At 55.2% G+C, this 11,449-nt stretch overlaps 1 protein-coding gene across 4 annotated transcripts in view; it reads right to left on the bottom strand.

Moving 5' to 3' along the window:
- Positions 1–576: 576 nt before the first annotated feature.
- Positions 577–11,449, bottom strand: part of TSPAN18 (tetraspanin 18) — a 183,591-nt gene continuing 172,718 nt past the window's right edge. For all 4 annotated transcript variants that reach the window (XM_036860752.1, XM_036860750.1, XM_036860753.1 and 1 more), the window contains 2 exons: positions 4,853–4,936; positions 577–2,776 (listed from right to left, as the gene is read on the bottom strand). In XM_036860752.1, the coding sequence (XP_036716647.1) occupies positions 2,729–2,776; positions 4,853–4,936 (132 nt within the window). In that variant the 3' untranslated portion in view covers positions 577–2,728. The remainder of the gene's footprint in view (positions 2,777–4,852; positions 4,937–11,449) is intronic.

Here is an 11,449-nt window from a genome sequence, read left to right as displayed (position 1 = left end):
TTGGGCGGGTTTTGTGACCAAGTGCAAGGTCTCCCCTGGCACCTGGCCTGTTAGCGGGGTCAGGAAATCTCAGCAAAGAGACTTCCTACCCTCCCGCCTCCCCCAGCAGCCCCAAATTGCCATCTGCACCTATTATGGGCTGTTGCCGCTGGCCTTTGCCTTCTCATGCCCCCTCAGGATGGCCGCTGGGAGCCTTGCAAATAGCTACCAGCCTGCGTTAATGTTGCAGAGCAGAGACACCTGCTTCCCCTTTCCAGCCCCAGAATGTGGTCAGTGGGGGCAGACCAGGGCTCCTTGGCCCCTTTCTGGAGAGCCCTTGGGAATGAGAGTCTTACATCTGCCCTCAAACCCACCTCACCCAGGTGTTCCTCCAGGACCAGCCTTTCTTCTCGGGGGCCCGGAGGGGATAGTGCCCGATGCCCGGCTCGTCTTACCTTGAAGGCCCCAGATTCTCCTGGGCAGTGGGGACCAGATGGGGCCCTGACGCCTGGGGCGCCCCTGGACCGAAGTTACACAGCTGCCCAATTTGACCCTAAGCCCTGCCTAGCCAGCCTGATTTTTTTTTTTTTTTTTTTTTCAACCTCATGCCAGCCCTTTGCCTCTGCCAGGAAGTTGGAGCCAATTTGTGGGTGGTCTAGAGACCTGCGCTGGGGTACAAGCTGCACGGCCCCCTGGGTCCTGGGGTTGCCCAGTCGCTAGGGAGTTCATAACATTTATGGAGTTGCCAGGGCAGACTGATACAGGGACAATATGGAAAGACCCAGCCCAGAATGGGCCAGGACTGGTGAGGACAGCAGGGTGAGCGCAAGGGGGAAGGGGAGAAATGGGGGGAGGGTCAAACCAAATCTTTACAGCAGGCACAGAGCTCTGGCTGCATCTCAGAAGGGGGTAGGTGGCAGAGCAGGGGAACACTGGGCTCTAGGCCACTGCTCTGTCTCCCAGTGGCTGGAAAGCTGGAGGGGAGGCTGGAAGCTGGCACAGGGCCTTTGAGATAGAATGGGCTCTTCCCAGACCCTGAAGAGGGACAATGAAAAGAGGAGAACGGGCACCATACTGTCCCTTCCACACCCATCCCTCAACAAGCTTGAGTTGCTTGGCAGACATCACTAATCAAGATTACACTGTCCTCCCCCATTGAGTCCAGACCAAGCCTCAGATTCTCTGCACAGCCTCTGGCAGTCGCTCCTGATTGATCAGGGTCGAGGCATCTTGCAATACGGTTGCTAACACTGGTCTAGAATTTGAGACCTGCATATGAGGGGCTGATTTGTGGGTGCTGTGTGGGTGTGAGTCTGTGGGGAAACCTCTCCCTGCCAGATCCTGGAGGAAACACTCAGAAATGTGCTATGGACAGCGAAGGGACAGGAAAACCGTGTCACAGCAGAAATGATGAGGTGCCCTGGGGCACCTCTTTAGCCTGGAAATAACGGGGCTCGGGGGGACAATGTGTGGCCTTAACGCTTTGGGAAGGAGAGAGAGCAAGTGGGATGCCATGGACAGAACCACAGAAAAACAGAAACCTCTTCCGTGTATTGAGCTGATGCTAAAGTCAGAGCAGTCCAAAGAGAAGCCTGTCTTGGGAGGTAGTAAGCTCCCCGTCCTTGGAGGTGTGCAAGAAGAAGGTGGAGAAGTCTTGGCAGGGATCTTTTGGAAGACATCCGAATGGCAGTTCTGAGTGAGGAGAGGAGAACCAGATGATCTTGGGGGTTCCTTCCAGCCCTGGGGGCCAGGGAGTTGGTGGAGCTGGTGGAGGAAAGGTGGGCAGTGTAGAAAAGGGGCTGTGGTGTGTGTGCATGTGTGTGTTCCTGGGACTTAGAGAAAAGTGTGGGGAGGTGGCAGGGAGAGCAGGGAGGGCAGAGTCCAGAATTTTCTTAGCTGTGGAGCCGGGAAGAGGCAATTCCTGACCAGCTTGCCCGCTCTCTTCTGGGGAAACCAGGATGCAGAGGCCAGGGAGGGGTGTGAGCAGTAGGTCTGCTGGGACCAACAGAGCCTTGGAAGGAGTGACAGTCAGCCTGGGGATGGCGGCGTTCTTGTCCAGAACTGTCACGCATGTGCTGTGTGACTGTGGATGAGAAACTGCTCCTCTCTGGGCTTTCCAGATTATTTGCTCCAACAGATGGGGAAGCACGGACCCTACCGGCTGGGCCATCCTTGGATCCAGCATCTGCAGCCCACTCTTGGCCCCGGCCTGAGGCAGGGACAACTCCATCCTCGGAGGACCAGGGACTCCAAGTAGGTTCCAAGTCCTCAAGGACATGGTGACCAGGTCTCCTCAGGGCCCCTGGGCTTTGCCAACCTTTCTCCACAATTTTCTTTTGCCTCCTTCTTGCCTAAATCCTTATTACTTCCTTGGCACCAGATCCTGAAGCTGTGAGTTGAGGGCCCAGGTCCCGGGCTGCCAGATCTGCCTGCACCAAGGAGGGGGCCTGGCCCTGGTGTTGCTTTGGTCTCTAGTGCAGACTGCATCCTGGGTTCAGGTGCCCGGGCCCCTGCGGAGAACCCCATGGCGCCCATTCCGGAGTCCAGACGGGCTACATCAGTCCATATTTTTGCCTTCATTTTGTTTTGTTAAAAAAATAGCTATTTTCCTCTGCCCCATTTCCTGGCCACTCATCATGGCCTCACCTCCTCCCCCAGGGCCAAGAGGGCAGGGGTGAGGGGGAGGGGAGGGCATTGGGTGCTGGGCAGTGGTGGGTGGGGTGAGTCTTCAATCTTCAGGCCACACCCTCTACTGGATGCCCCGGAAGAGGCACATGGCAAAGATCATGGCAAAAAGCTGCAAAGAAAGTAGGAGTTTGCTTGTCAGGCTGGGCTCACAGCCCTCCAGGGGGGCTGTCCCTCCCCAACGCAAAGGGGCTGTCTGCTCTGGGACAGGAAGGGGGCTCACCCATCACTCTTAGCACACTCCTGCTGCTGGCACTCCTGACACTGCCCTGGGGGCAAGCTCCTCTTGCCAGTCACTGGTCCCCTTCATGCCGTGTAGTCATGAAAAGAAGGGGGCTTTGGACATGGATTCAAATCCAGCTCCCTTATTTGCCAGCAGCAAACTTGGGCCAATACTCAGTTCCCTTCTCTGGGCCTGAGTATGTATCAAGAGCCTACCACGTGCCGGGCACGGTTCTAAGTGCTGTCTCAGAAACATTTTCACAGACCAGGAAGTGACACACAGGGAGGTCAGGTAACCCACCTAAGGTCACACAGCTACAAATGGAGGATCCAGGATTGGAGTCTAGGTATTTTGACTCCAGAGACCATGCTCATAGCCCCTGCACTTGCTTCCTTCCAGCTCACAGGAAGGAGGTGAGATTGAAGTCTAAGGCAATTAACGATGTAATGAGGCCTGTTATATAGTAGATGCTTAATTAGAAGTTACCAGGATTGTTACTAATAGGCAAGGAAGATGCAGCCCTTCTCCAAACTACGAGCACAGTCACTGAACACCTGTCTAAGGGCCCTGGGGTAGTGGGATGTGCAGAGACCCTGACTCAGAGATGCCCATTTCTTCGGACTGGCTGATGCCCCCGTGCCAGCGCTCTTGCAAGTAGCGCAAGGCGCAGTCCCCAGACCACAGGCTCATGGCCGAACCTCCAGGAGGGACAGTGGGGTGGAGGAGGCAAGGCATACGGTGAAGGTCCCCGAATCAGAGCAGGGTTCTGCCTGGCACAGAGGCCACAGCTGGGCTTATGGGCTGGGTGTGAGGGCAGCAGGTCAGGAACACAGGCATTGCTTAGCGAGCCCCCATTACACGCCAGGCACGTAGTCCCCAGCACCTGTAAGCCCCACCGTGCCCTAGGAGCAGGCTTTTAGCACCATGTTGCAGTTAAGGAAACTGTGGCTCGGGCATCCTGTGCGTGGGGAGAGGCAGAGCTGGAAGTTGAACTCTAGAAGCCCATGTTCTTCCTGCAGGGGACCCATGCCTGCGTTTTCCCAGGGGGCCTGGTACTGATTTGTGTTTCTTGTTCATTGTTTCCTCCTAGGAGAGGACTTGTTCGCCTAGAACAGCGTTGGCATACAGTAGGGGTTCACTCTTTGCTTGACGAATGAGTGAATGAATGACCCCTTCCTCTCCCCATCCTCAATAGTCTCCACAAAACTGCTCTAAGCAGGGCTGTAGGACACAGTAAGAAGCTAAGCAAGGCCATGTTTATGGTGCCAGGTGGGAGGGGGAACGTTGAGGATAGGGCGGCCTGATTTCATTTCCCGGCTGGCCGAAGACTGGCGGACCCTTTCTTGAGATGGGCGGGCCTGGGCAAAGCCCTCTGTCCAACCTCCCAGGGCAGCGGGTTTGAGATCCGGGAGAGGGTGGTAGAAGGAAGGGAAGGGGGCAGCTCCGCCCTGTGGCCAAAGCGCCACCTAGTGGTGGCTTCAAGAGTCCGCGGCTACCTTCCGTTTGAGGGGGCTCAGGTCCCTTCTGTCTTCACCTCTGGGGCTCAACGCGCGCTTGTGAGGTTCACAAGGCCCCGCAGGCCCTGAACACCCCACAGAGAATGGGCCTGATCTAGAAGCACAGGCTGTAGCCCCTCCCTCAAATCAGCTGCGTTGATCCTCCAGTCAGAGTTCACTCTGGACCGTGGGTAGGGGTGAGGGCAGTGACTCTCAGGGCCTGTCCATCCCCACTGCCCGCAGACTTGCTCAGATGTGTCCAGAGTCCCAGGATGACTCGCAGGCAGCAGACAGACACGGCTGGGCTTACCTGCGCATCGTCCCTGCAGTGGGGACCCACTGGGTCCTGGGTTAAGGGCCTGGAGACGGAGGCAGGCTGGGGGTGCAGGCCATGGGGGATCTGCCTGAGACCCTGTGTAGGTGTCTGTCTTGCTTCTGAGGAGCCACAGAAGCGGGGGCCTTTACTTACCTCGATGGCCAGCACCCCTATGGCGAGGGCTCCGGCCAGGTAGACGTAAGTTTCGAAGGCGTTGAGGATCACCGTGTAACAGCCCTGGGAGGGAAGGACCAGAGGTAAAGCCATAGCCAGGAAGGAGGGACAGAGGTCAAGGGCCAGCCTCAGGACTGGGGTGTGAAGCCTGGGAACTGGCATGTGGCCCCAAAGCTCAGGCAGCAGCAGGCCTACCCTGTCACACCGCTGCTGGGACAGTTTGGTGGGGAGGAGCGGGGGAGGCAGGAGGCCCATAAGCTCAGCCACTCAGCAGCAATACACCAAAGACCCTCCTGGCCCTCCAGCCCCTCAGGCGGGGCTGAAAACTGCCAGCCTGATTGCTGCCGAATCAGCCACAGACCCTTTCTTCTTTTTTGATTGGAATATTGGGAAATTTCCAATAAATATCTGGGCTCCTTGCTTCTCTCATAAAATCAGAAGATCCAGCGAGGTAAGCCATCATTTCTACGTGGCAGTACCTGGGGACAGGTGTTCCCTGGGGAACCACCATCCCCTATTTTCCCACACCCACCCTCTCTACTCCTTCCCATTACCAGCCTGGCAGCTGGATTTTGGTTTGCAGCCTCTGCCCTAAGGAAACACAGCCCATTCTTCAAGACCCAGCACATACCTCACCTCCTCCAGGCAGCCTTCCAGGACCAGCCCAGCTCTCACAGGGCCCCTTCTAAATGGATTGAATTCCTGTGCTATTACTGCTTTCTCAAGCAGTCCTCAGGATGTACAGACAGATAGAGATGGACCCAGTAAGAGAGAAAGAGAAAGAGAGGGATAGCATGCGAGCAAAACCAGAAGCTGCCAGCACGTGACCTCAGCCCCATCCGACCCTGGGTGCCTCACGTCTTGGTCATCTTCATGTCCATGCTCCTTCCCCCAGCACCATGCTGACCAGAGACTGATGCATGGTAGTTGCCTTGAATGAAATGTATTTTTAAAGGGGGAAAATTTTCTTTCTATTATGAGAACCTGCATATTCTTTGGGCCCAGCCAGAGGAACTGCAAAGGGAAGAGCCCCCAGGTGGGGGTGAGGATCATGCCTGGTCCCTGTTGGGTGACTCTGGCTGTTTCTGAGCTCTGTTAAGATTCTTGGGTGATTCTTAGGTGATTCTTGGGTGTTCACGCCCATTGTCAATCACCCAGAAGCCCCGCCTCATTGGTCGGAAGTAGAAATGACGTGCCATGAGGCTGAGCCCGGGCAGGTGGACAGCAGGACGTGATCTGGGCAGAGTGGCCAGGCGGATGGCATGAGACCCTCCTGCTGGAGGCTGGGCAGGGAAGGCTCCCACAGGCCCCGCTTTGAGCACTCAGCAGCAAATAGAATGTACCCAGGTAAACAGACCCCTCCAGCACGATGACCTGGATCCACAGTGCTCTTGGGGCTGATAGTGTGTCAGAATCATCTGGGAGGTTGTTAATGCAGATGCCAAGGCCTCACCCCCATGACTCTGGATCAGGGGATCTGGTGTGGAGCCCAGGAACCTACGTCGTGAGCAGATGCCCCAGGTGATTTCTAATGCCTTTGCCATGGCCGGGCTTTTTTTTTTTTTTTTTTTTTTTTAGTTATACAATTTTTATTTATTTATTTATTTATTTATGGCTGTGTTGGGTCTTCGTTTCTGTGCGTGGGCTTTCTCTAGTTGCGGGAAGTGGGGGCCACTCTTCATCGCAGTGCGCGGGCCTTTCATTATTGCGGCCTCTCTTGTTGCGGAGCACAGGCTCCAGACGCGCAGGCTCAGTAATTGTGGCTCACGGGCCTAGTTGCTCCGCGGCATGTGGGATCTTCCCAGACCAGGGCTCGAACCCGTGTCCCCTGCATTGGCAGGCAGATTCTCAACCACTGAGCCACCAGCGAAGCCCCATGGCCGGGCTTTGAGACACCACAGTCCCAGCAAGGACAACAAGGGAAGAAGGTCTTAGCTGAACTCGGGCCTTGTCTCAGCAGTGCCACTGGGAGCCCAGCTAAGGGCTGTGTGATCGGAGCCCTAAGGGCGCCCTCCCACAGGCCAGCTGGTCAGGAACCCAGAGTGGCTGGAGGCAACTTCAGAGCTGGCAGGGAAGCCCCATCCGCCTGGCCAGGCCAGGGCCATCCTGGATCCGCCTGCAGACCCGTGTCAGGGCAGAACTCAAACTGCCAACCCCCTTGGTCTGTTTAGCTCTTTTTAAAGCATCAGAACCCCAACATGTAGAGCAATGGCAGCAGAAAGCTGGCCCGCTCTGGAGGGAAGGGAAGGGAGACAGGGAGGAGCCCGGGAGGGATGCTTCTGGCCTCCCGTCATCCCCTGTGGCTGCCACCTGCCTCCCGGGGCCAACGACAGCACCCACTGCTCCACACCACCCCTCTACCCCGACACTGGCTTTGTCGTGCAGTTTGGGGGCCTTCCAGACAAGAAGCACCAATAACCCGGGGAGAAGTGGTGGTTACACCACCCACTTGCTTACTGGGCGAACTGACAGGCATACCTCGTTTTATTGCATTTCATGGATATCGTGTTTTTCTAGAAATTGAAGGCTTGTGGCAACCCTGCGTTAAGCACGTCTGTTGGCGCCATTTTTCCAACAGCGTTTGCTCACTTCGTGTCTCTGTGTCACATTTTGGTAATTCTCGCAGTATTTCAAACTTTTTCATTATTATTAGATGTGTTACAGGAATCTGTGATCAGTGATCTTTGACATTACTACTACCTCTCGCTGATGGCTCAGGAGATGGTTAGCATTTTTTTTAGCAATAAAGCATTTTTAATTACGGTATGCACGCTGTCTTTTTAGACATAAGGCTATTGCACACTTAATAAAGTGTAGTGTAAACATAACTTTTATAGGCACTGGGAAACCAAAACATTCGTGTCCCTCTCTTTATCACGGTGGTCTGGAATGGAACCCGCAGTATCTCTGAGGTGGTCCTGTACTTACTTTTTCTAGGCCTCACTTGCCCCATCCAGAAACTGGGGCTATGTAGGCTAACTACTTCATAGGATTGTGTGAGGATAAAATGAGATGCTCCAGACAAAGCACGTTGAACAGTGTTGGCAGGGAGCCAGCCCTCGGTCCCGTTAGGACCATGCTCTCTCTCTCTCTGCCCCTGGGTGGCAGGAAGTGTCTGAGTGTAGAGTTGGGTGTGTGGGTTTACACTCTATGGCCCTGGGGATCCGTGCACGAGACACACACACACGCACACACACACACACACCCTGGGGATCCGTGCACGAGACACACATACACACACACACACACACACACACGCCCTGGGGATCCGTGCACGAGACACACATACACACACACACACACGCCCTGGGGATCCGTGCACGAGACACACATACACACACACACACACACACGCCCTGGGGATCCGTGCATGAGACACACACACACACACATACACACACATACACACACACACCCTGGGGATCCGTGCACGAGACACACACACACACACACACACACCCTGGGGATCCGTGCACGAGACACACATACACAGACACACACACGCACACCCTGGGGATCCATGCACGAGACACACATATACACACACACACACGCCCTGGGGATCCGTGCACGAGACACACACATACACACACACACACACACACACACACACACACACACACACGCCCTGGGGATCCGTGCACGAGACACACACACACACACACCCCTATACTACAAGGGGCAGGAGGAGCAGTAAATCCCTTCCTGAACTTGAAGTTGATTTTATGTGCCTCACCCGGGCCGGTGGGTGGGAGTTGTCCCCAGAGGGAAGACGTCCCTGCGCCCCTCATCTGCTGTGGATGAGGTACTTGGGGCCTTAACTGCTCATCTGCCCTCTGTTGGGCTGTGGCACCAAAGACCCTTTGGGTCCCCGGGCTGAATCGAGCAGACCAGTTGGCTGATGGAGGCCCTGGTACTGAGACGCCCTCGGAGGGAGCAGGGAGGGCAGGGGGTGAACGGAAGATGCCGCCAACACTTAGCGAGTGTCCGCCCTGGTGCGAACTCTGCTGTGGCCTCATGTGCTTGTTATGACTTAGTCCCCATTCCAGCCCCTCAGGGAAGAGGAAAGGAGGGAGGGAGCAGCTGACTACTTGCTCAAGGTCACACCCAAGGAGGCAGGGAAGCGTATTTACACTGAGGGAAGTCCAAGCTCCCAGGAGCTGCACCAGGAAGCCTCGGTTCTCGCTCACCCAGGCGGGGTCCCTGGCTCAGGGCCCGGAGCTGCCTACAGTCCGGGGTATCACCTCTTCCTCACCCTCAGGATGGATGCCCACCCCTTATCCTGACCCTGCCCAGCGAGACGCTTCAGGGGACCATCTCTCCCCAGGCTGCCACCACAGACTGCGAGTCCCCTAGCTGTGCCGCTGTCGCCAGCACCCATCCTCCATCTCTGCAGAGAGAGAACATCCCCCCACCCCTGGCTCCCGACCAGTCGCCCCACCCCCCAATCTAATCTGACAGAGGGCAGCTAGGCCAGAGGTGCCAGCACAAAGGCCACCCACATTTATACGTCCAGCATGGACCTTCCCCCAAGCCCTCTAAGTCCAACTGTCCACTGGCTACCACTGCTTGGAGGTCCCAAAGGCACCTCACACTCAGCTTGCCTCAGACCAGATCTGAGATCTTCCCCCAAACCAGGACCTATGGAGTCACCCTCATCACCGCCTCATCCTGCCTTCCCCAAAGTCGGCCTACCACCATTTTACCTCCTGATTCATTTCTCAGATCCATACACCTCTCAGCGTCTGCACTGCCACCATCCTGGTCTAACCCATCACTGTTTCTCACTGGGACCAGTGTAAAAATCCATCCTGTTCACTCAGGTCCATCTCTAACCCCTGGCCACTGAGCAGCCAGAGGGCCAACATGGCCACAACCCCACGTAGAACTCGACATGGGCTTCTTTGCTTTTCTAGCATCTTTGCCATGGGCCCGTCAGCACTGCATGGTCTGGTCCTGCTGATACCCTCGCTTTGAGCTAGTCTTGCCTTATTCACTGTGCTCCAGCCATACTGGCCTTCTCTTGGTCCCTGGAACACACCATGTTCCCTCCTACCCCAGGGCCTTTGAACAGGCTGCTCTCACTCTCTGGCTGGAGTGTTTTTCCCTCGTCAGGAGGATGAGAGTGTAGTACTTTATGTCTAGGAGAGACACAGCAGCACCCATAGTCACAACCCACCAGGAAGCGGGTGGGGAGCACTGAGGATAAAGCAGAGAAACAGCGATGCTGTGGGGAGAGAACACTTAAGACCACCCTGACAAGTGGGAAAAATGGTTGCTTTCCTCTTGGTGGTCACCATACTGGCCTGGAGTCAAGGTCTAGCAAGATGACCATCTCCTGGTACACTCCCTGATATTTTTTTTCCAGCAGGGGAATACATTCTTGACTTGCCTGGGTGACTATCTTGACCCAGGGAAGGCTGAGGAATGAGCAGGAGAAGCTGCCATGGTGGATTCAACTCATACCAATGGAGGAGTCTGGTTATTCATCATGGATCACCTTTGGGGAATTTCCTTATTTCTCTTCATTGGCGCTCAGTGATAAACAGGGCTGGTGGACTAACTCTGCACCCATAGATGAGTGCACTCTGCCTTAGCTCCTGACAGCCATATGACTGAGTCCTGGCCAGTGAGACCGAAGCAGAAGTCTGATGGGGGTTTCTGGGAAAGAAGCTGGTGCCACCTTCTTCCTGTCTTCAACATGGGTGGGATGTCTGGAGCCATGGCAGCCGTTTTGCCACCATGAAGTACTAAGCACAAAGAAAGGCCACAAGGATCACAGAGACTAGGCCTTGATTGACATGATGGAGCCACTGATAAATATGAGAAGCCACTGTCTTCCAGAATTCTTGCCATTTGCTTCAACCCTTTTAGTTTAGATTTTCAGTTACTTGGAATCAAACATGTTGTTCACTGACTCAAAACTGTGATGAGGATGTGAGGCAAATTCAGAAATGCATCCTGGGCTTCAGGGAAGTGGGCTTTGGAGAAAAATCAAATAGAAATAGTCCCTCAGCAGAGGCTTTTAAAAGGGAAGAATGCTCAGGAGGGATGCTAGTGTCTCAGAAAAGGAATCCCAGAAGTCAATCTCTGGTAATCCTCATGAGAAACAGGGGAAGAGTCATCGTAAAGAACTAATGTAGCCGCACAGGGACCTCTCTGATGAACTTCAGTTTCAAAGCCACACCCAGGAGATGGAAGGAGGCATCATAATGGCGGATGAATCCAGAAATGGGAAGCCTGTCAGGATGAAGCCCTAAAAGAACAGGGCCCATGGGAAGCCTCCCTGAACAATTCACAAGGGGCCTTAGGATAGAAGCTTGGCTGTGGGCAGCAGGCAGTCCTAATGGTAGAAGTTTGTTTGTCTTTATCAACCCCCAAGCTGTGCTGGCTGCTCTGCTCCATGGAGTTGTCAGTGGCCCAGGCGCCCTGATGCTCTGACTTTCTAGGGGGCCACCCTCCTCTGCAGGGTTTGAGACGGCTGTCACCATGGCTGTCACCAAGATGGCTGTCACCACCAGCCAGGGGTTGGGGGGGGGGACAAGGAGGGGCAGGCACAGTGCTTCTTCTTAAGGA

This window comes from Balaenoptera musculus, chromosome 8 (assembly GCF_009873245.2).
Source record: "Balaenoptera musculus isolate JJ_BM4_2016_0621 chromosome 8, mBalMus1.pri.v3, whole genome shotgun sequence".
Taxonomy (NCBI): domain Eukaryota; kingdom Metazoa; phylum Chordata; class Mammalia; order Artiodactyla; family Balaenopteridae; genus Balaenoptera; species Balaenoptera musculus.
The sequence above is the reverse complement of the archived record's forward strand: the minus strand, read 5'-3'. Positions and strand labels throughout refer to the sequence as shown.